This window comes from Brienomyrus brachyistius, chromosome 24 (assembly GCF_023856365.1).
Source record: "Brienomyrus brachyistius isolate T26 chromosome 24, BBRACH_0.4, whole genome shotgun sequence".
In the NCBI taxonomy this organism is placed as follows: domain Eukaryota; kingdom Metazoa; phylum Chordata; class Actinopteri; order Osteoglossiformes; family Mormyridae; genus Brienomyrus; species Brienomyrus brachyistius.
In genome coordinates this window covers 956,278-980,795 of record NC_064556.1, presented here as the reverse complement: position 1 = coordinate 980,795, position 24,518 = coordinate 956,278, and the positions used below count along the sequence as shown (strand labels likewise).

At 47.8% G+C, this 24,518-nt stretch overlaps 2 protein-coding genes across 17 annotated transcripts in view; both read left to right on the top strand.

Annotated features, from left to right (window-relative positions):
• The window catches only part of LOC125719883 (galactose-3-O-sulfotransferase 3-like), an 80,562-nt gene extending 68,716 nt beyond the window's left edge, over positions 1-11,846 (top strand). For 5 of the 9 annotated variants that reach the window (XM_048994685.1, XM_048994689.1, XM_048994690.1 and 2 more), the window contains exons 2-3: positions 9,459-9,583; positions 9,708-11,846. In XM_048994685.1, coding sequence (XP_048850642.1) covers positions 9,459-9,583; positions 9,708-10,839 — 1,257 coding nt within the window. In that variant the 3' untranslated portion in view covers positions 10,840-11,846. Of the gene's footprint in view, positions 1-4,260; positions 4,377-8,836; positions 8,852-9,458; positions 9,584-9,707 lie in introns of those variants that run through there. The other 4 variants (XM_048994688.1, XM_048994691.1, XM_048994694.1 and 1 more) reach the window with 4 other exon arrangements.
• LOC125719884 (galactose-3-O-sulfotransferase 3-like) lies at positions 8,833-22,547 on the top strand. Of its 8 annotated transcripts, none has more exons than XM_048994695.1 (4): positions 15,417-15,655; positions 18,978-19,081; positions 19,724-19,848; positions 19,973-22,547. In XM_048994695.1, the coding sequence occupies exons 1-4, from the start codon at positions 15,640-15,642 to the stop codon at positions 21,129-21,131; spliced, it is 1,404 nt and encodes a 467-aa protein (XP_048850652.1). In that variant the 5' UTR covers positions 15,417-15,639; the 3' UTR covers positions 21,132-22,547. The 8 variants fall into 8 exon arrangements, with proteins under 8 accessions (XP_048850659.1, XP_048850657.1, XP_048850658.1 ...); XM_048994698.1 differs by having other exon boundaries at positions 15,421-15,655; positions 18,971-19,107; XM_048994702.1 differs by lacking the exons at positions 15,417-15,655; positions 18,978-19,081 and adding an exon at positions 8,833-8,851.
• The last annotated feature ends 1,971 nt before the right edge of the window (positions 22,548-24,518 follow it).

Genomic DNA, 24,518 nt, shown 5'->3' with positions numbered 1-24,518 from the left:
GCACAATTTGTATCAACTTTGTATTTGTATCAACTTTACATCAGCTGATCGTGTATAACACGCTGTAGGAGAACCGATGAATTTGCTTGCGTGTTACATTCTCTCCATTATGAGAAATTAAGCCCTTTAAATGTCGGATAGGCAAATTCACAAATCAGGCAAGCGTTATTAAAGATATTTACACATTTTACATACTTGCTAAACGTCAGTAAATCACTGCACATAGGCGTTGTCATGCCCGGCTCGTCCGCTCCTCCTGTGTGCCACGCCAGTCCGTGTCTTACCTGAGTCCATTGTCTGTCATTGATGTTAGTCAGTGTCTGATGTCTCCTTCCCCGATTCCTGCTAATAAATCCCCGTTTACCCCGAGTACGGCCTGCCTTGCCTACTTCCTGCCCGCTCGATCCGCACGATCGCCGCTCGCTGCCGTACCGCTCGTGACAGAATGACGGACCATAAAGAAGCAGCTTCCGTAACTGTGGAGGACTACATCGGTTACGTCGATCAGCTGCTATTTTGGATCGCCCAGCCCGGCATCCGGGAAGATCCCCCGGCCTGGGATCTCATCAGCCGGAGCTGGGACATCCTGGACCGGCTGTCCCTGGAAAAGGACGCGAGGTGCGCGATAACTTCCAGCGGGTGGCCGAGCTCCGTATGGAGCAGTGGGTTGCGCTGCGCGAACCGGGGACCATCCTCCCGCCATCCGCTTTTTCGGACAGTGCGCAGCCTACCCCCCCGACGGTGAAGCGGAGAAGGAGGAAGAAGTCGACGGTCGCCCGGACGATCATCCTAGGGGCGTGCGCTCTCGTCCCCGCCTCCTTCCCAGCTGGTGAGCTGGATGACTCCCCAAACGACACGGAGGCCCTCAGCGCTGCTAAGCTGCCTTCCCAAGCGGCTTCCCCGGTCCGGAGAACACGCCGGGTCGCGGTACAGCTGGGACAGCCGCCTCCGCGACTAGCGGCCATAGCCGAGCCTGAGGAGCTCCCTCTGCTCTTGCCGCCCACGCAGCCGCTGCCGCCGCTGCCTGCGGACCCCGCTCCCGTGATGCCGCCGTTGCCTGCGGACCCCGCTCCCGTGCGGCCGCCGCTGCCTGCGGACCCCACTCCCGTGCGGCCGCCTTCGCTGCCTGCGCGGCCGCCTTCGCCTGCAGCGGCTCCCGGGCAGGCGCCCCCACTGCAGCAGCCTGCAGCTCCAGGGCAGGCGCCTCCACTGCAACTGCCTGCAGTCCCAATCCCTGACCGCGTTCCAGTGGCGCCCCCACTGCAACAGCCTGCAGTCCCTGACCGCGCTCCAGTCCCTGACCGCGCTCCAGTCCCTGACCGCGCTCCAGAGGCGCCCCCTCCGCCTGCAGCAGCTCCAGAGGCGCCCCCTCCGCCTGCAGCAGCTCCAGAGGCGCCCCCTCCGCCTGCAGCAGCTCCAGAGGCGCACCTGTCCGCGGCTCCAGAGCCCAAGCTGCCGCCCCCTCCGCCTGCAGCAGCTCCAGAGGCGCACCTGTCCGCGGCTCCAGAGCCCAAGCTGCCGCCCCCTCCGCCTGCAGCAGCTCCAGAGGCGCCCCCTCCGCCTGCAGCAGCTCCAGAGGCGCCCCCTCCGCCTGCAGCAGCTCCAGAGGCGCCCCCTCCGCCTGCAGCAGCTCCAGAGGCGCCCCCTCCGCCTGCAGCAGCTCCAGAGGCGCCCCCTCCGCCTGCAGCAGCTCCAGTCCCTGGCCCCGTTCCTGATCCCCTTCCCTTGGTAACTCCAGCTCCCGATCCCCCTCCAATCCCTTCGGCCCTAGTTCCCGAGGTGGTCCCTGAGGACTCCACCGAAGCTCCTCCCTCTTCGGAGGTGGAGGAGCTTGAGTGGGACCCCTCGGGGACCCTGCTGGTGACTCTGGTGCCCTCACCCCGACGAGCCTGGCCCCGGCCGCGGGGCTTCCTGTCCGTGTCCCATAAGGGGAGGGGACACAGATGCCGGGCTAGGGTCCCTCCCGCCCTGCCCCCTGGCTCGCCCTCCGTCGCCTGCGCTGGGGCTCGGGAGGCGCCTGCAGGTCCTGGCCCTCCGGGTCGGACGTCGCCTGCGGGTCCCCCTCCGTGGCCTCGTCGCCCGGCCTCGCTCCCCCCTCCGGTACCTGATCGGTCACCGGCGGGCTCCCCGATGGCAGGTCCTCCGTCACCTGCGGATCCACCCCCTCCTGCGCGGCGGACGACGTCGTTTGCATGTTCTCCCCATGTCGTCATGGGGTTTCCTCCGGGTACTCCGGTTTCCCCCCACTGTCCAAAAACATGCTGAGGCTAATTGGAGTTGCTAAATTGCCCGTAGGTGTGCATGTGTGAGTGAATAGTGTGTAAGTGTGCCCTGCAATGGGCTGGCCCCCCATCCTGGGTTGTTCCCTGCCTCGTGCCCATTGCTTCCGGGATAGGCTCCGGACCCCCCGCGACCCAGTAGGATAAGTGGTTTGGAAAATGGATGGATGGATGGATGGATCACGGGGGTGCCCTGTGAGAGCGAGTGCGCTGAGCTCTCATGCAGACACGGTCTGCTCCCCGATGTGGGTTATGCACACGTCCACTGGGGACTTTTGCGACCATCTCGATGGCCAATGCTGTCCAGGCGCCCACTTCGGGTGTCCAGGCTGTCGGTTGCTCTCATATCCTATGCTGTCCAGGGCCGGACATCACAGTTAGCCCAGTGCTGGGGCGGATTAGCTTATCTGGGGGTCCTGGGCTGACAGCATGGACACTGAGGTGATCCGTTCTTCCCGCCATGGAACAGGGCCTGGTGTCTGCCCTGGCCCTAGGCTGTAGCCTCCGATAGGCCATGCAATAATCTGCTTCTGGGTCTGTCCTACAGTGCTTGGTGCCCTTTCTATAGTTTTATATTCCAGAAAACTAGACCAAAGGACTGAACAGATACGATCAAATTCAGCATCACACATTAAACAGAGTGTGTCTCTGGAAGTGACTGTAGGTGTCACTGTTCGTGGCTGTGTACAGCACTGTGGGAGGGGTTTGGGAAGGTAAACAATTGTTGCTGTGAAATGGGTTATGCACCATTAGTGCTGTCATAATTACTCAATTAAATTCAATTAAACTGGATTATTGATGTAATCGATAGTGACAGGCCTGGGCCGCATGCAACAGCAGCATTTAGTAATAATCAGCAGCTAGACTTTCTTGGATATATGAAGTAATGCATCTTAACTGTCTTAGCATGTAAACACTGCAATGAATTGCATATAAATCGCAAATATGCTCCTTCCTGGGGGGGCGTGGTGGCTCACAGCAGCAGCGTGGGGGGTATTAATCCTGCCACTCCTCTGGGTATTCTCCAGAGTCTCCATAGGTTTCCCGCAAGTATAAGTACTTGGTATTCTGCCAAACCCAACTGTCGTGTAAGACGCAAGTGAAAAGCGCTTCACAAGTGGTGGCTTGTAGTTAAACTTTGGGCTTTATAATATCGTGTGATCTAGACTGTGGGCAAACAGTCCAGGCAAATAGTGAGGCTGTCCTCACATAGGGAAGGGTGCCACTCTCTGTTAGGGTGATGGCGCCACATAAGCACTTCCTGTGTGTGTGAAAGAGTGTGGAGAGTGAGAAAAGGCAAGCCGCCTAGTTTGCCAGTTAGCGTGTCACTAACCTGCCGCATCTGACCTTTTTATCACCTGCATTACCTTTCTCTGATACACTCCAAAAGTTTATCGTACGCATTTGTATTTCTCATTATTTTCTTACAACATTGTTTTACAGCAGATAACCTGAAGCATTTGTAAGCTAAGGTTTCTTTTTGGCGAGCTAGCTTCTGCGGTTGTGTTCAGAGGATCCTCTGGCCCAGAGCATTTTACAGAGAGTCTGGTTTTACTCCGATCCCACACAAGCAGCTGCCGACGGCTTGCAGACGCAGTGAACCTCACGGCCCCCGTGGGCTTGCATCTCACTGCGATCCGATGCGGGGAGTGGGCGTGCTCCGTGGACCGTCTCCGCGAGAGAGAGTCCGCTTGTTCGGAGTCAGGATGATCCCCTTCTGAGGCTCAGCTGACCTCAGTTCCTGATCCATCATTCTCTTAAAAGGGTTTAGCCGTTAAAATGCTTCAAGCTGCATATTCTCGCTTATTGCTTTGCATCTGAGTTCTGTGGTGGTTCCATCTCTTCTGTTCTACTCAACCGGTAGGTTCCCAGAATCCCTTTTCCCTTTAAAGTTCTTTGCAAACTTAACAGCACATGAGAACAGGCCCTTGCACATCATCTCCTTGAACAATCTTTTTTTTTTTTCCTCTCGAGAACTCAGAGGTGGGATGGTCGTCCTGTTCGCCAGCCGCTCTTCAGTGTGCAGCTTCAGAGCCCTGGTCCTATCAGCACCTTCATATTCGTCATCTCCCTCCTTCTGCTGAGGTTTATGCTGGTGTAAGAGGATATTTCATTTTCATTAAGATTAATTACTTTATAATTTCATGTTTATTTTAGTTTTGATTCTTTTTATAGTACCTAAAGATAAGGGAACTATATGACGCTTTGGGAGCGGAGCAATAGTGTTCTTGTGGTTAGGAGCCGGGACTATTTGTATATATATTTGGGCGCGGGAAAATAAAGGGGGAAGTCAGTCTTCCATGTTCAGCACAATACGTTGTCTCCGCGTCGTCTCTGTACCCACGGCCTGAAATAAAGATAACGCTGAAGTACCCCAAAGTCAGCGTTACACTGGTGGCAGCGGGTTTGTGGATTACAAACTTTTGTTTAAGTCTGGCCGGAGATTAACGAGTCGTCTCTAAGTTTTCTTCTTCTTGCTCTCTCGCCGTGACTTGTTCCTGCTGGCTACAAGCTAAAGCAAAACGGAGACTACGTCAGTCGGTTGTAGATTAAAGAAGATAGGCGAACTCTGTCGTTCATGCTCGCGAGAAACAGAGACTGACATTGTGCATACTGCCTTTAAAAAAAAATAAAAATACGTGGATTTTCACCCTGCTTCACGCAACAAGTGGACTGCTTGTGAGTGGATTTGCCCGCGACGATCGCATGGTAAAGTTATTACGCTGTTCCTCTGCGTTTTACCGTGAGAAAGACTAGCACAGTTTAGCACCATACGTGTTTCATACGTCTCCGTATGAAAATGAACTATGGCTAATAGTAATAATTTTTGGAACGAACTTCCTTTTCATTCTGACTCGGCGCATACTAAAATGTGGCAATACTGCAAAGGCGATTTTCCTCATGTTTTCATGGGAGATGGAAAAGAAGATTTTACGAAATAGTGCAGACGATTTGAAGTTGCTGTGGAGGCTACTCCAAATTTTGAAGAGGCCAGTTTGGCTAAGCTGCTGCCAACACGCCTAGGCGGTGCTGCTTTTAGTTACTGGGATAGCCTACCAGATACAACAAAATCAAATTATACCGCAGTGAAAGATAAACTTAAAGAGATTTTTGGACAACATGCTTATCTCACAACCTTCCAAAGTTATGTTAATGCGCGTACCCGTTTGCCTGGTGAGGCACTTCCGGTCTTTGCTGCTGAAATTAGCAGGCTGGTGGAGGAAGCGTTCCCCTCATATGGTCGAAATGCTAAGGATGGAGAAAAATTCAGGCGTTTTATTGCAGGAATTGAGCCTTATCTCCAGGTACGCTGTCATGAACAAGGACTGACAACATTGGATTCTGCTCTTCAGTTTGCAATGCAGATTGAGAATGCTCATCATGCTAGCCGGGTGTTTTCAACTGCAAACACACTGCAGTGTTTCCCCCACATACAAGCCTCGCCTGCTGTATCGCCTTTAACATCAACTCAGCTACCTGACTCAACCACGTATCCGGGAGTTCACTCCGCCACTATTGATGATCTTCGGAACCTGCAGAAAACACTGGAGACTCTATCTGTCAAGGTTGAAAAGTTGCACTTAGATGTGCAAAGCCAGCGAAGACATACACAACGCAGTTCATCTGACTACAGATCTCGCCAGCGGAGCCTCACTCCTGACAATGGACGAGTCTGCCATCATTATTGCACTTCCAATAGGACAACTTATGGAGACTATTCTCATGACCGTCACCCAGATTGTGATGGTTCCTACAGAGCATTCAGACATGGCAGGGATCGGTATGACAGATGGGATGGCCGCGCTCATTCTGGTTCGCCTGATCGCAATGCACGTGGCCCCAGTCCATCATCCAGAGACTACACACGGCGTGGTCGCTCTCCTGACCGCTGGGAGAAGGGACGACAGTCTCAACATACTCCAAGTCCTGGACGTGTACAGTTCCATTCTCCACCATACACCAGGTGAATGGAGTACTACTTGAGTGGTACTCCATTCACGATCATAACTGATCACCGCCCACTTCTCAGTTTAAGAAAACTGGATGTCACACTTGACCCCACTGGACGCCGAAGTCGTTGGGCTTTAGAACTGGATCCTTATCAGTGGACAATAATACACAGGGATGGGAAGAAGCACACCAACGCAGATGCTATGTCCAGGATTCCCCTCCCACAACAGGGCCCAGAGGTCCCAGAGGTTACATCATGGTCCGTACAGGACGGTCAACCATCTTTCAAATTGGGAACTCCTACAGTTCCAGTGCTTCAAACTTCACCCAACCAGCCTCCTTCCATGGCCAATACTACAGCTCAGGTTTGTGCAGCAGATACAGACAGTTCTGTTGGTCAGACATTTAATAATGATTTGGACTTATGGGAACACACATTTTCTAGTCAGGGACAGGATATGCTGGCTGAGCACCTCTCCGACCCTGTGCTTTCGGAAGTGTACACGTGGGTAAAGAAACGCAAAAGACCTTGTCTTAGACATGTGAAAGGGGCGATGCAAAGAAAACTATGGTGGCAGTTCCCAAAGCTCGTACTTTGTAATGACTTGCTCTGTCGTAAAGCCCAAGTTGCACCAGGGAAGCCAGCAGTCTTGCAAGTGCTAATTCCCAAATCACTCACTAATGAAGTAATGAGCACTCTACATGGTAATCCTTGCTCTGGCCATTACAGCTCTGATCGGACGTTCAAAAAAGCTCTTTCTATGTGCTACTGGCCAAACATGAGGTCTGATATTGACAAGTTTTGTGATTTGTGTGAGATATGTGAGGCTTATAGGAAACCAGTACCACGGCATAGAGCTCCCTTACGATCCCTACAGGCAGACAGACCATTTCAGTTTGTGTGTACGGATATTACTGAGCTACCTTTGACATCGCAAGGATATCGATATGTGTTGGTAGTACAAGACCACTTTACGAAATATGTCAAGGCATTTCCTATGGCTGATCAAAAAGCTTCTACTGTGGCGTGACTGTTGTGTGAACAGTACATCCCTGAACATGGAGTTCCAGAGGAGCTGTTTTCGGATCAGGGAAGACAGTATGAATCGGAAATCATCCAGACAATGTGTCAGCGACTAAGCATCAAAAAGAAAAGGACCTCACCTTACCACCCTCGTGGGAACGGGATGGTTGAGAGATTTAATAGGACTTTGAAAGACCAGTTGGCAAAACTTGTTCATCAGCATGGTGGTGAATGGGATCACTATTTGCCAGCAGTGGTTCTCTCCTTCAACTCCACACCGCACTCTGACACTGGATACTCACCTTATTTTCTTGCTCATGGCAGAGAGCCTCGCCTACCGGCTGGTGTATCTCTTGCTGTCCCAGGGGAGTCACTAACACCGCAGACTTATGCCACAGACCTGGTAAAGCGGCTTGACGTGGTTTTTCAAGCTGTTCTCTCCCATCGTGAGGAACAGAGACTTAAACGTGAGTACTACTTTAACAAGCATATGCGGTTTAAACCTTATCAGTGTGGAAAGCTTGTGTGGATTGATGATCCCACTGCTCAGAGGAAGAAACTTGAGCCAAACTGGACTGGACCTTATAAAATTGTCTCGTCGGATGACACGGGACTGCTCTATAAGCTTTTGGATTTAAGACGTCCTCACGCTGGACTGAAAGTTGTTCACTATGATCGTCTAAAACCGTATCGCTCCACCTGGGATGAACCTTTGGCAAGAGTACGCCAATCAGTGGTTCCACAGCATATGGACACTCGCCCTGCTTATACAGCATTATCTGGTTCACTCCCCTTCTACCGAAGACAAACTGAGACCAGGCAGGCTTCTGACACTGGTCGACCCAGCGTCCCCTTCATAAGGAGACCTTCACGATGTAGCTCACGAGCTCTGCCACAGCATAATGAACAGTCTGGGACACAAGGCTTGTCTACGACTCGTTTGGGACGGGTTGTTCGCAGACCGCAGCGATTTTTTTGCATCTTTTTTTTTTTTTTTTTTTTACAACGAAAGCTTTCATTTTGTGTTGATAGTGCTAGGACCTGTTGTTGTGTTCATGTAAGGTCATGCTGTTATTTGTAGTCACTTTGGCTCATATGTGCTATTTTTAGGGTTTTAGCTTCATATGCTGTTTGTTACTGTTCCTTCATTGTCCACTAACAGAGCGGCACTTAATTTTTTTTCTTTCTCTTTCACTTTGGAGATGTGATTTATTATTATTATTATTATTATTATTATTTATTTTTTTTAAATGAGGACATTTCATTTTGAAGAGGGGGATGAATGTAAGAGGATATTTCATTTTCATTAAGATTAATTACTTTATAATTTCATGTTTATTTTAGTTTTGATTCTTTTTATAGTACCTAAAGATAAGGGAACTATATGACGCTTTGGGAGCGGAGCAATAGTGTTCTTGTGGTTAGGAGCCGGGACTATTTGTATATATATTTGGGCGCGGGAAAATAAAGGGGGAAGTCAGTCTTCCATGTTCAGCACAATACGTTGTCTCCGCGTCGTCTCTGTACCCACGGCCTGAAATAAAGATAACGCTGAAGTACCCCAAAGTCAGCGTTACACTGGCATCGTGCCTAGAAGGTCATACCAGCCTAGTGTTGAATCATGCCTGAATCGCGGGGAGTATGTGTGTGTGTGTGTCTGTGTGACAATATCACATACTGAACGGAGAGGCTTTACCTGCACTCTTCTGCAGTCTAAATTACTGCCATTCCAGTTACAGTGACAACATGACGACCTCCAGCACACTTTGGTGTTGTGTAAGTTCTGTATTGTGCTGTGAACAAGCATAGAGATGGAGTCCTGGGACATGACCTGCCGCCCCCCCCACAATCTATCCATCCAAACCCTGTACAGCTGGTCTGGGATGAGCTGGATCGGAGAGTAAGAGCAAGGTGGTCAACCTGTGCCCAGAACTTATGGGAACTCCTTCAGGACTAAGCAAATGGGGGCTGTTTTGAAGCATCTAAAATTTTAGCAAGTCTAAAGCTGTCGAACAATTCTCTAGGTCAGTGACATTTCAGATGTATAATTTCATTGCAAAGAGGCCTTTTACTATAAGTTGATTAACAGCTAAAACAGGGATGAATGCATTAAAAGCAGGGGTGTGCAGACCTTTGCCTGGTACTGCACCTCCTTTCATCCGTATCGTAAGCGTTAACCCCGTCTCTCCTCGCTGTGTTTCCAGGTCCCCACCATGTTCATCTGCACCTCCACTTCTCTCCAGCAAATGTCCTGCAAGAAGATCTTCTTTCTGCTTCTGGCAGTGAGCAGCCTGAGCCTCTTTCTGCACAGCAGAGGCCGTTTCATCTGGTGAGATTTGGAGATGGGGGTCTTGGTCCCGCAGTTTTGGTCTCTGAAACGCGAACGTTAGTACTGACACAGTCTTCGGTTCTTTGCTATGTGACCAAACATGCTGTTTTTTCCCAACCCGTAGGACTATAAAATTATCCAAAATGACCAGTAGCATTACATGCAGCCTGTCCTCTGCTGCCGCAAAGCCGAAGCACATGAGCATCGCATTCCTGAAGACGCACAAGACGGCCAGCAGCACCATGCAGAACATCCTGTTCCGCTTTGCCGAGCACCACAACCTCACCGTCGCCCTTCCACAGAGCCTATGTGGTCACGAGTTCTGCTATCCATCCTCCTTTAGCTCCAGATTCGTCCACCCCTACACACTGCCTGCCCGCATCATCACCAGTCACATGCGCTTCAACCACAATGAGGTAAAGCGCATCATGCCTAATGACACCATCTACATCACCATCCTGCGAGAGCCGGCCTCCATGTTTGAGTCGCAGTTCAGCTACTTCAACCAGCACTGCCCGAGCTTCAAGCGCGTCCCAGACGGCTCCCTGGAGACCTTCCTCAAGGACCCCTGGCGTTACTACAATCCCGCCGAGACGTACTCCATGTTTGCGCACAATTTGCTGACCTATGACCTGGGTGGGGATAACAACCACCGGACCAGTGACAAGGCTTACATGAAGGGCTTCATCGCCAAGATTGAGAGCATCTTCTCTTTGGTCATGATCTCCGAGTACTTCGATGAGTCGCTGGTGCTGCTGCGACACCTGCTCTCCTGGGAGCTGGAGGATGTGCTCTACATCAAACAGAACATGCGCACCCCCAGCTCCCGGAGGTCCCTGCAAGAGGGGCTTCCGGCCAGGATCCGCGTCTGGAACGCTCTGGATGCCCAGCTCTACGACCACTTTAATGCCAGCCTGTGGCGCCGGCTGGATGCCCTGGGGCTGGACTGCGTGGCCCGGGAGGTGCAGCTGCTGCGCCAGGCCTGTGACCGCCTCGTGCGCGGCTGTTTCGGGGGCCTGCAACCCCAGCCACGCCCACCAAACCAGATCAAGGACAAGGTGCTGCGTCCATGGCAGCCGCCCAAGGTGACTATCATGGGCTACAATGTGCCCCTCAATGCCTCCTACATGGGCGCCAAGCCGGGCAGTGAGTCACATGACCGCTGCATGAAGCTCGTAATGCCGAAGGTACCATACTCGCAGCGCCTGCTGCAGACACAATTGGTGCGGTCCGGCAAGTATTCCCCTTCATTCTGAGCCGCAAACTAGGCAGGGATCCCTAGCCACGCCCAATTCTGCTGTCTTCTTGGCCCGCCCCCCCGAACCCTTCACCCCCCTACTCTGGAAACTTGCCACCTGTAGGGCCGGGAATGTAGAACTTTGTCATCCCTGGTGCACAGAGACCTGCACACGTCGTACTCAGTCAGTCCTTTCTCTGACTTGCTGTCCTTCCGCAGATTTTTCCAGTCAGATGGTGTCGGATGAGCTTCCAACCCCCGAAACAAAGATGTTTGTTAAATGTTGAACTGACATTGTATTGCATTAATGACTTTCTCTTTGGTATTGTGCGACAGATCATTCTTGATGAGACATGGATGCATTTTTCATGATGAATGATTCCGTGGCTGAATGTTTTGTGTAATATTAACACGCCAAGGTGCCGGGAAGCAGGATAGACCTGCTCGATATGTGATGTCGAGCTGGAGGTAGCCTGCAGCTGCCTCTTATTTATTTATAATTACGCTTATGTCCGCATATTCTGAGCATGATTCTGTAAAAGGCTGCCTGCATGAGGACTCGGACCGCAATTAGACAGTAATGTCCCAGCATCTAATGAGAAGCCCTACCAGAAGAGTACTGATCCACCCTCCGCCAGCTCAAGCAGTGACTGACCTGCTCCATCCTCACCAGCTGTCCTTACTTATGGTCTTTCGGAAACGCGCTATACTGCTCTATGTTGCACTTTTCTAATAGGGACCTGGTCCTCCTACAGTTTATATGATTAGCTGTTCTGTTGGGTTCTTACAATGCATTGAAATGCACTGTATATATTTTTCTCCGATGCTGACATGCGCTTCTTACTGGCCATTCATAGGGAGCTGAGTCTAGCTACACTTATACCTAAGTTGGCTTTTTGACAGCTGTATGCTGGGGATTTATTTGCCTACATCTCATAAGTGGCTTTGGCCAAGGGCGTCTGTTAAAGAAACAAATGTAAATGCTTCCGAAACCATCTGTCTTGTCACAAATAAATAATACACACGGAGTTTATACGCCCTTTAATTGCTCACATGTTGGCAACGCTGTGTCTGGGTTAGATTACAGTCATCAGGGAAAGTGAAACGCATCGCAAATCGCAATCGGATTTTCTAAACTTTTGAAACGAACATTAAAGCTGGTCTGTAATGACACCAAGCATTTAAAACGTGACACTAAAAACATTATAGACGAATGTTCTCCTAATCTTACAGTCGACTTTATATCAGTATGGCATCACGCCTGAAATAGAAAAAATATTGTATTATACTGCATGTTTAAAATATTTAATCTATTTCAGGCGTGATGCCAATCTGAGATAAAGTCTCGTCGATATGCAGCACGATTATATCCATGTTAACATAAATTCTTTAGCATCTAATACTAAACAGAATTCAATGTTCAAAGACCGGTCATTCTCCATTTGGAGGGGGAAGCAGACCGTAAAACGTGCTTAAAATTTCTTTGTTTTAAAGTTGCTTTGCATCTGCAAAACATCTTGATGCTCAAACAAATTTTAACATTCACCAATTTTTTCATATAAAACATCTCTTGATCCATCATCTTTCTAATTTTCTTCCTAAAAAATTTGGAACATATTTTAATTTGTCTGGGATTGGAGCCCTATATGCCCTCCAGGGCCCAAAATCTATAGCGGGGCCCCTGGGTGTTAGTCACTGGTGGGCTCCGGACCCCCTTCGAGCCTTCATAGTTGAGACAGGTATGGAGAGACAACAGGACGTGTTAAGACATACTAAGATGGCTTAATTTAGGGATTCATTAAACTGATTTTAAAAATGTATCAATTCCCCCCTCAAATGGAAAATGGCCCAGAAAGAGAACATTTCTTATACTAACGTCACTTTGCATGAAAGTTTTCCCAAAGTAAAGGACCTTTCTGATCTATCCTACTTTTAATGCGTAATACATAAATAAAATTTGTGTCATCCATCTCAGGTTTTGCGGGTGTGGACGGGCAGGCTGGCAGGCAGGAGGCAGGGAAGAACGAAGCAGGTAGCCGAAAGTCGGGGAAAATAAGATAAGATAAGATAAGATAAGAAAAAACTTTATTTATCCCGAGGGAAATTCTTTTGTCCTTTACATGCTCAGTGCAACAATAGGAGTAAAGGTAAGGTGAAGAAAATAATAGTGCAAAATAGCTATGAGTGATACTGTATTGTAACTATATAAATACACATAAATACTCATACTCTGTAAAAAGTTAAAAAAGAAAAAACTATAACTAAGCTATAACAAACATAATAAAATAACAGATTATTAGTGCATGTGTAATGAAAAGTGACTAAGTGTTTGTGCCTTGAATAATTGCAATAGCAGCATGTGATGATGGATAAAACACACATTCGATACCAAACAGAGGAGTAATATTGCACGATCCAAATGAGTCTTAATGACAAATTCTGAAAAAGGTCATCTACAGAATGAGGAAGAGTTATACAGTCTTATTGCCACCGGTAGAAAGGATTTCCTGTGGCGTTCGGTTCTGCATTTGGAGGCAGTTAGTCTTTTGCTGTGGGAGCTCTGATGACCCATCATGGCTGCGTGCATGGGGTGGGAGGGGTTGTCCATGATGCTGAGAAGCTTTTTCAGCATTCTCCTCTCACACACCTCCGCCAGGTTCTCCAGTCTGTCCCCCAGGACAGAACTAGCCTTTTTAATCAGCTTGTTCAGCCTGTTGGCATCAGCTGCCTTCACCCCATTGCCCCAGCACACAGCTGCAAAAAACACTGCGCTCTCCACCACAGAGTGATAGAACATAGTCAGCATTTTCCTACAAACATTGAAAGATCTGAGCCTCCTTAGTAGGTAAATGTGGATTTATTAAAGGGAAGACGGCTACGGGCAGGACAGAACAACAGCACCAACATCAGGTAACATCACTAACATCAATGACGGACATGGGACAGGGAAAGACGTGGACTGATATGGACAAGAGACATGGCGCGCCTCAGGGGAAGCGACGGACGAGACGAGACCGTGGAGAAGGGACCTGAAAGACAAGAACAAGACCATTAACGGGGAACCGGGAACAGAACGGAAACACAGAATAGGGACAGGAGCTGACGCAGGACAGGGAAGGCAGAAAGAGAAGGAAGGGAGACACTGAGGGAACAGGCGGAACGAATGGACCAGGAGTGAACATGGGAGAAACAAGGGGACGAGGAGCAGAGACGGGAGGGAGCAGAGGAGGAACAGAGATGGGACACCAGGGAGGAAAGGATGGTGAAACTTGAGGGAGCCTGAGGGAGCCCTAGCGGGTGACGGGCGGCAGTCGAAGGGGCCGCAGGCGACCGGGAGGCCGGAGCAGGAGGGGACCTCGGAGGGGCTGAGGAGGCAGTGCAAGGGACAGGCGAAAGAGGCGAGGAGGAAGTCAGAGGGGGCACCAGGGGAGGCAATTACGATGTAACTGGACTGGTCTGGGTTGGGGGCCAAATGAGATATGATTTCATGGGCCCCAAAATCTCGAGCATCACCCCTAAGAACACTTGTCACTAGTAAACTATACTAGTTATAGGCCTATAGAACTTAAATATATCGCAGATTCCTGCCATTTCCTTTCCATAAAACATCATCCTGAACACCATCTAAGATTAATAGACCTTCGGACTTTTTCAACCGTTTATATTATTCTCTTTGTTTAATATCTAATGGCCTTTTTTACCTTTCTGTACTTGTATTTCTTGTTAACAGAGTCTTAAAGTCAGGCAGCCAGACATTTTAATGCACATTGTACTGAGTCTGCTTGACGAGGCTGAAGTTCGCTCTTCATTCGCAGGATCTTCCGATCCACTTTAAATGCTTCGCAGCTCCATATTCAGATCTTCCGGTCCACCTTAAATGCTTCGCAGCTCCATATTCAGATCTTCCGGTCCACCTTAAATGCTTCGCAGCCCAGTGCAATGACGTGAATGCGCCTGTAGGGGGACCATTTTAATACCTAAAACCTCTCTGTGCCAGGCAAATATCAACTTCTCAGGACACATCAGCTACCCCGCTATATAGAAAAGGTGACATTGTCCTGGCCCAGACTAACTGTAAAGAACAAATATATATATATATAAACAGTGGAACCGTTTCCATTTCCTAAGTCGCGTGAATTGGTTTGTCTATTTAATTTCCTCCAAGTGGTCATTATAATTATCAAATATTAAATATCATGTGTAGGCGAAAGATTTCCAGTTCAAAACCCGTCAGAAACCGGAATTTCCCGCGGGTTCACTAAAGTAAGCTGTATTCTTAACTTAATACCCTGTCCCGGCGACTGCATTACCCATGAGCCGCGTCTCTGAATCCTGCCCTCCGTCTCCTCGAACCCAGCACCTTCATTTGATGACTGTGTATCCAGGCTTATTGCGATGCTCCGCCGCCGGACCTCACCGACACAGATGTGTTACATCCGAAACGGAGCAAACAGCTTTCTGGTTTAATGCCTTATCAGGATGGAGGCTGTGGAATTTCACCTAGGCAATGAGCAGCCTTGGACAGCCTACTGTTTGCCAAGCGTGTTGGAATGTGTGTATGTGTCAACCTGCGAACCGGATTACAGTGTAAAAATGCGGACGAACTAGAATGACGAGGCATCGACTATGGTACCGTGGCAACAAGGTGATGATATGAAGGGCACCTGTCGCCAGTTCATCGTTTTCTTTTTCTTTAGCCGTATCGGCGCTTGACAGTTTGGCGTAAAGACCCAGGTGTCTCACTGCGTTTCGCTGCTTAAACGTAAAAGCCAGGAGAGCCTCCAAAGCGGCGGCCGGCTTCCCATCTTCACAGCGCTGAATGTTAAAGGATAAAGGTGAGTTTCATTCCCGAGGTGGGCGCCCGATGTAGTTCTGCTAACCGATTTCTTTTTTGTATTGCAAATAAATCATGATGCTTCCTTTCTCTGTATCAGTCATCTGTCTTGCTGGGTGCGACGTACGTGCTGTTTGTTATCCGGTCATTGTCTCAAAACGCGCCCCGTGAATTTCCTGCCGTGCCTCTTTTATTCTGGATGATACCTTGACTTCGGCACCGCGGAAGAGACCGCAGCACCATTAAATGCTTATGAGGACTGTAGACCTTTGGACCATAACAGTTAGAGACCGCTTATAATCTTCAGTTTCTTTTATACTGAAGTACAGAAAATGATGCAAAAAAAATGAATCGTAAAAATTAATCGTGCTGGTAGCACTTTATACTAGAGGGGGCACAAATAATATTGTAGTACATTCTCTCCCTAACGGCTTCTGAATTTACATAATCAGTCTTACTATCAGTCCTTTAATTGTATAATGCAAAGTCGGTCTATATAAGTATAGCCAACACAGACCAAATCAAACACAGGTAATGTACTAATATAGCTATAATTATTATTAATACGTAGCCTGTTTTCGGAAACATTAATAATATACTAGTTCTTACGCACACATGCAAGATAATAAAAAGCCGGAAAAGCAGTAAACTAACCAATAATACATATATAAAGGAATAAAAACTTTTAAAAGTCAGGAGAACAGGTTGCTTTCAGTACTGACAAAGTGAAAGTCAACAAGCCGTAATCGCGTCAGCTCTGCTTACTTTCCACCTTGAGAGAGAAGCCGGTGAATTAAATATTTACGGGAACCTTCTCAGTAGCCCAAGGAGGAAGGGGGATTAAATACCTAAATTAACGTACTAATTTCGTGTCTTCTGAGAGCTATGAATCCAGGCAGCGCTCCCGAAAATGGGGACATTATAGTATGCTAAAAGAATTGTGACCCTAAACAGTTTGCGCGGAATTTTCCCACCAGTCATCCTTGTTCAGATTCGCAGTTCAGCTCGTTTTATTCTGTCTTCCGTATGCTGGAATGCTGCTTCCCAGGTGTATAGCTGGCAAACAGAGATTCCCCATTGCAGCGTAACAAGCAGCTGTTTAATGCCACAGAAAGGCTTCCGGCGACATGTCAAAGAGTACGGCAGTTGGTTCGACTGGCTCAGTCCAGCTTTGAGGTTTTTAATAGCAATTTTCAAAACAGCAGCTTTAAGTATTAAGTACTCCGTCGTACTATGTCAGAAAGACGAGTGCTGGGTTTCCATTTTTAATGGAGACATGGCAGACCTAGGAGTGATGACCAAGGAGGGATCCGGATTGGCTCCTGAGACAGGCTTACCCGCGGGGTCTTATGAAAGTGATAAAAATGATTAAATTTAATGTTCTGAAAATAAGGCCTTAAAGTATTGAATTTCATTTACAAAGCACTTAATTTCGTTCACAAAAGTCTTAATTTTTCTTGTCCCTTTCGTAAGATTAAATAAATACCGCAACGCCGTAAACAGCTGTAAAATGCACAGCGCATGATTTTCATAACAAAAGCCTTGTCATACGTTACTACCCGATCAGTACGACCTGCCCGATTTGTATCTTGCGCAGGACTACACTTAACGGCATATTATACGACCGTATTTGAAATGGGTAAAAAGGACATTGCTGCCTTAGAAATGGTTCAGTATAGGACTAGAAGAATGAGTCAAGTTGGGGGTGCTCGGAGATGCTGCGCAGATGTACGAGGTACAAATTGGGCAGGTGGTCCTGATGAGGCAACGATGGCTGTCGCCGTCAATACCCTTGCACCTGCAATGCCGCTGTATCCAACGAGTTTGAATAGATGTGAGTTTAAAAAAATACATTCAGTTGACATTATATGCACAACTTGTATCAACTTTGTATTTGTAACAACTTTACATCAGCTGATCATGTATAACACGATGCAGGAGAACCGATGAATTTGTTTGTGTGTTACATTCTCCCCATTATGAGAAATTAAGCCCTTTAAATGTCGGACAGGCAAATTCGCAAATCAGGCAAGCATTATTAAAGATATTTACACATTTTACATACCTGCTAAACGTCAGTAAATCACTGCACATAGGCGTCAATTTCATTTTAATTATCTACCACCACATAAGTAATGATATTTTTATCGACGCATTACTGGCGAGCTGATAACTAAATTAACAGGATTGTCAACCTTTACGCATCTGGTACGACACTCCCGCATTTCAGACTCTCACGCAGGCATGCTATAGAAAATATACAAACCTAAGATTAGCTACATCAAAGGCCTTGGGGCACTTCGCAAACCCTTTAGACTATTTACAAGGTAACAAAGCAGTTACTTACTGTACATGTGAATGTGTGTATCTGTGTGTGCAGACTCAAACCGAAAATCTCACACCAACCAGCTGACCGAAGTTGGCAACACTGCATCAAAGAACTTTCTTTGTAGCATTTATTTCCTTAAAACCAAAAGTAAATAAACAAATGCCCCGAGTATTAAGTATAAATATCAGCCCTTGCAGTTCAGTCTCTCATATCTTTCTAACATATTTATGAAATGTCTCGGTTCAAACTGCGGTCGTGCGTCTCCGTTTTGTATCGATCCTCCAAACGCTGTGGGTCGGGGGAGGTTTTATTCCACCTGTAGAATACTTTTAAGCGTGATATTGTTACCTGTATTACAGTTGATTATTGAAAATATTATGCGAGGTTTTGAGAACGAGATTCACGCCATAAATAAATGCCCACTTGGTTTTACAAGCCACAGCAATCCAACAAACGTCTAACAAAATAAGAAACCAGTTTTATACTCTTTCTTCCACATATTCTGTAAATAATTATTTTAAAATCCATACTGATTTTCTGTTATATTGTTCATGCCTTTGCCAGTATTCAGAGCTGCCAACTTTACATGAATGTTAACAGTTTTATTACCTAATAAGTAACAATGATAATAATCAATAGTCTGTAGGGTCTGCAAACTACCCAGTGATTCTGATGCAGCAAATTTTAGGTTTATGATAGAATAATACAGATTTGCCGTGAGCCTGAAAGCATGACTGCTTCCTGGAACAGTTCCTGTTCCATCATTCTCTTAAAAGGGTTTAGCCGTTAAAATGCTTCAAGCTGCATATTCTTGCTTATTGCTCTGCATCTGAGTTCTGTGGTGGTTCCATCTCTTCTGTTGTACTCAACCTGTAGGTTCCCAGAATCCCTTTTCCCTTTAAAGTTCTTTGCAAACTTAACAGCACATGAGAACAGGCCCTTGCACATCATCTCCTTGAACAATCTTTTTTTTTTTTTTCTCTCGAGAACTCAGAGGTGGGATGGTCGTCCTGTTCGCCAGCCGCTCTTCAGTGTGCAGCTTCAGAGCCCTGGTCCTATCAGCACCTTCATATTCATCATCTCCCTCCTTTTGCTGAGGTTCATGCTGGCATCGTGCCTAGAAGGTCATAACAGCCTAGTGTTGAATCACGCTGGAATCACGGGGAGTATGTGTGTGTGTGTGTGTCTGTGTGTCTGTGTGACAATATCACATATGGAATGGAGAGGCTTTACCTGCACTCTTCTGCAGCCTAAATTACTGCCATTCCAGTTACAGTGACAACATGACGACCTCCAGCACACTTTGGTGTTGTGTAAGTTCTGTATTGTGCTGTGAACAAGCATAGAGATGGAGTCCTGTGACATGACCTGCCTCCCCCCCACAATCCATCGATCCAAACCCTGTACAGCTGGTCTGGGATGAGCTGGATCGGAGAGTAAGAGCAAGGTGGTCAACCTGTGCCCAGAACTTATGGGAACTCCTTCAGGACTAAGCAAATGGGGGCTGTTTTGAAGCATCTAAAATTTTAGCAAGTCTAAAGCTGTCGAACACTTCTCTGGGTCACTGACATTTCAGATGTATAACTTCATTGCAAAGAGGCCTTTTACTGTAAGCAGAATAACATCTAAAACAGGGATAAATGCATTAAAAGCAGGGGTGTGCAGACCTTTGCCTGGTACTGCACCTCCTTTCATCCGTATCGTAAGCGTTAACTCCGTCTCTCCTCGCTGTGTTTCCAGGTCCCCACCATGTTCATCTGCACCTCCACTTCTCTCCATCAAATGTCCTGCAAGAAGATCTTCTTTCTGCTTCTGGCAGTGAGCAGCCTGAGCCTCTTTCTGCACTACAGAGGCGGTTTCATCTGGTGAGATTTGGAGATGGGGGTCTTGGTCCCGCAGTTTTGGTCTCTGAAATGCGAACGTTAATACTGACACAGTCTTCGGTTCTTTGCTGCGTGACCAAACATGCTGTTTTTTTCCACTCTGTAGGACTATAAAATCGTCCAAAATGACCAGTAACATTACATGCAGCCTGTCCTCTGCTGCCGCAAAGCCGAAGCACATGAGCATCGTCTTCCTGAAGACGCACAAGACGGCCAGCAGCACCATGCAGAACATCCTGTTCCGCTTTGCCGAGCACCACAACCTCACCGTCGCCCTTCCACTGAGCCTATGTGGTCACCAGTTCTGCTATCCATCCTCCTTTAGCTCCAGATTCGTCCACCCCTACACACTGCCTGCCCGCATCATCACCAATCACATGCGCTTCAACCACAATGAGGTACAGCGCATCATGCCTAATGACACCATCTACGTTACCATCCTGCGAGAGCCGGCCTCCATGTTTGAGTCGCTGTTCAGCTACTACAACCAGCACTGCCCGAGCTTCAAGCGCGTCCCAGACGGCTCCCTGGAGACCTTCCTCAAGGACCCCAGGCGTTACTACGATCCCGCCGAGAAGGACTCCATGTATGCCCACAACACGCTGACCTATGACCTGGGCGGGGATAACAACCACCGGGCCAGTGACAAGGCTTACGTGAAGGGCTTCATCGCCAAGATTGAGAGCATCTTCTCCTTGGTCATGATCTCCGAGTACTTCGATGAGTCGCTGGTGCTGCTGCGACACCTGCTCTCCTGGGAGCTGGAGGATGTGCTCTACATCAAACAGAACATGCGCACCCCCGGCTCCCGGAGGTCCCTGCAAGAGGGGCTTCCGGCCAGGATCCGCGTCTGGAATGCTCTCGATGCCCAGCTCTACGACCACTTCAACGCCAGCCTGTGGCGCCAGCTGGATGCCCTGGGGCTGGACTGCGTGGCCCGGGAGGTGCAGCTGCTGCGCCAGGCCCGTGACCGCCTCGTGCGCGGCTGTTTCGGGGGCCTGCAACCCCAGCCACTCCCACCAAACCAGATCAAGGACAAGGTGCTGCGTCCGGCGCAGCCGCCCAAGGTGACTATCATGGGCTACGATCTGCCCCTCAATGCCTCCTACATGGGCGCCAAGCCGGGCAGTGAGTCACGTGACCACTGCCTGAAGCTCATACTGCCAGAGATGCAGTACTCGCAGCGCCTGCTGCAGATGCAGTCACTGCAGTACCGCATGCGTTTATACTCCATTCTGCGGCGCAGACTAGGCAGGGCTTCCTAGCCACGCTCATTTCTGTGATCTTCTTGGACCCCCCCCCCCCCTCCCCCCTGAACCCTTCACCCCTCTACTCTGGAAACTTCCTACAGGGCCAGGAATGTAGGTCTTTGTCGTCCCTGGTGCACAGAGACCTGCATACGTCGTACTCAGGCAGTCCCCTCTCTTACTTGACATCACAGCCTCTCCTTTGTTATCGATTTTTTTGGCTGTCCCTCCAAGTGAACAGTGGTTGGATGTTTTTTCTCCTGGTTGCCTGGTTGAGAAGTTAACTCATGTGAAAGTTTGAAACAAAGCTTCCGGTTTATTGCAATTCCCTGTAATGTCAGGCTGTTTGCTACATGTTTAACTGACACTGTATTGCACCTTTGTCCTATGTTAGCTTTCTGCTCCTATCTCTTGTTAGAGGGGTCGGTGCCGACCCGTGTCTTAAATCAGCCATAAAATACTCTCAAAACAATTATTTATCATCCAATTTGTGTCTTACCTCTTGGTTACCTTGTTAGGCTTCCTGCTCCATGAAAAGATTTTAATATTTTTGGTGAGGCTTTCTGGACCTTTCTGTGACAGCATACCTCTCGTTTTCAAAAAACAATGGTAAATAAACCTCAAGGGAATTATATATTATTATAAATAAACTGAATTGGTCTTATCTTGCCTTATATAGACGGGCATGCCTTGCTTAGTGATTTTTTTTTTTTATTATTATTAATTTTGTTTAAATAGAGGTTTCTGACAAAGTCAAATAGCCTTGATGCAGTACACAAATTTCTGTGGTGTTTTATGCATTTTAAACTTACAAACGGGTCGGTGCCGACCCGAACACGACAGGTTAATGCCGTTCTCTTTGGTATTGTGCGACAGATCATTCTTGATGAGACATGGATGCATTTTTCATGATGAATGATTCCGTGGCTGAATGTTTTGTGTAATATTAACACGCCAAGGTGCCGGGAAGCAGGATAGACCTGCTCGATATGTGATGTCGAGCTGGAGGTAGCCTGCAGCTGCCTCTTATTTATTTATAATTACTCTTATGTCCGCATATTCTGAGCACGATTCTGTAAAAGGCTGCCTGCATGAGGACTCGGACCGCAATTAGACAGGGTGCCTTTAAGAACTACTCACGGGATAACCCCTGTCCTGGCCTCACTCCACTGGCTGCCTGTATATCATAGAGTCCATTTTAAAATGACTTGCTTTTACAGGTTTGAGAGACCCCCTCAATGTCAACCTTTAAAACACGTCTTAAAACTCACTTTTATGCTTTGGCTTTTGGCCCCAGCAGCACTTAGTTTTCTTTTAATTATTTGACTTTGTTTTTTTTTCTCTTCTGTCTGCGGTGCTCCAATGTACAGCACTTTGTGTCAGTTATGGTTGATTTAAAGTGCTTTATAAATAAAGATGATGTGGTATGGGAAATGGCTAATCTCACATATCCTTTCATTTATGCTGAGTTTGCCTAATGTTGTATTTGACATTAGTATTGCTGTATTCGTTTTCCATTTTTGGGGGTTTATTTTTAGTTTCAGACTTATGTAGATTATTGAATAATTAGGAGCCCATTTTCTGCTATTTCAGAACTATCTGTACATCACTCCATAAGTGCCCTTATGAGGATATGAAAACCACCAACATTCCCTTCCGGAAGTCTGCCTCTTCAATTCAGTGTTCTATCCGACCCTCAGGATTCCTTCTGCTATACCCCAGAACGCATCACCCTAATAGCTCTCCGCAACAACGCTCCTTTAGACACGACCTGGAACCGCATTCGTGGTGCAACCTGTCTGGTGCAACCTGTGGGAACGGATGCAGAACAGAGGCACTGCCATGCACAGATTCACACAAAACTCGTCACGGTGGGACCCAGTGTGCAGGATGCCCAGAGGTTAGAGTCCACGTTGCTGAATGCTGAAGAAGACCAGAGAAGAAGGTGGGACGTGAACATGGGTGAAGTCATGTGTGCTCTGAAGACCAGAACTTAAGTTGAACTGAAGCTGGACTGAAGCTGTCCCCTGTGAGAAGCTGACCACCTGTAAGAACCCACTATTGATACTGAATTATTAGGCTGGGGGTGGGCAGGCACTTTTTGTCTTCATCTCCGTAATATATCCCTCCGTCGCATTAATGGGCTCATTCATCTGCTCCCTCTGAATCCCTCCATTCTCATGGCTCCCGTTCGATATCATTTCCCTCGGGGCTCCTGAGTTGAGTCGGTACGTCTCAGTCTTGTGTTGGGTTAATGCTCTCGTGCAGATGTGCACCCGATCTCCCACAAGTCGGGATTTTCCTTGGGATTTAACCAGGCCGCAGTAGTGGTCGCTCGTGTCACTCTCGGCGGCTTCTTTCTCCAACTGAACATGACGTGTGTCTACAGGCTGCACCGTAGATGCACCTTAGATGGTCACAACCTGACAGATTTGCCAAATCTTCAGAAGGTCCCACCCGTGACGCTTTGTGCGGACAGACTGCACTCAGACATTTACACCTTCAGGAAATACTTTGGTTACTTCAGTAGTTCAAACAAATTTGAAATCAGAGATATAGCAGTTTGGACGCTTGGAAGGAGCCTGGCAAAGAGCAGCTGGTGATATTGGCAGCTTCAGTTACTAGACAGTGATACTTATCACTGAGGTAGTGTTACTGTGATCAATTTAAGGAGTCACAGGAACATCTGCACCTGCAGTGTTCAGCTTGAAAGTTTTCCGTACTGGAATATATACTGTGCTAAGCCTCTAAACTAAGTGGTGCTCTATGCCATTCCATCCGACGCTTGGCATTGCTCTTGGTGATGTGAGGCTTGCATGCAGTTGCTTGGCCTTGGAAGCCCATTCCATGCAGCTCCCACTGTACAGTTTTGGTGCTGGGGTTAATGCCAGAGGAAGGTTGGAATTTTGCAGTTATTGAGTCAACGGAGCACTGGAGGCTTTTACATACTATGCGCCTCAGTACTTGGTGACCCCATTCTGTTAGCGTAAGTCAGGCCCCATAAACTGACTTATTGCAAAGGTCACATCCTATGCCAGGACCACATGTGAATTCACTGAGCTTTTCAGAACGACCCATTCTTTCATAACCTGACTGCATGACTAGGTGCATGATTTTATACACCTGTGGCAATGGGTCTGAATGAAACACCTGAATTCAATGATTAAGAGGTGAATTTCAATACTTTTGGCCATGTTGGATAGAAGAACAGACGGATGAATGGACAGATAGATAAAAGACGGATAACTGTGGCTAAAAAGTGCTGTCAGTGATTTTGAAGGAGGTTGGTTTTAAGTGCCAAAATATGAATAATGATTTGAATGGAGTTGGTGTGGAATCCAGACCTAGTTATACAGTGGATTAAAAGTCCTTTATTATTATTAATTATTTCTGAGAGATTATGGG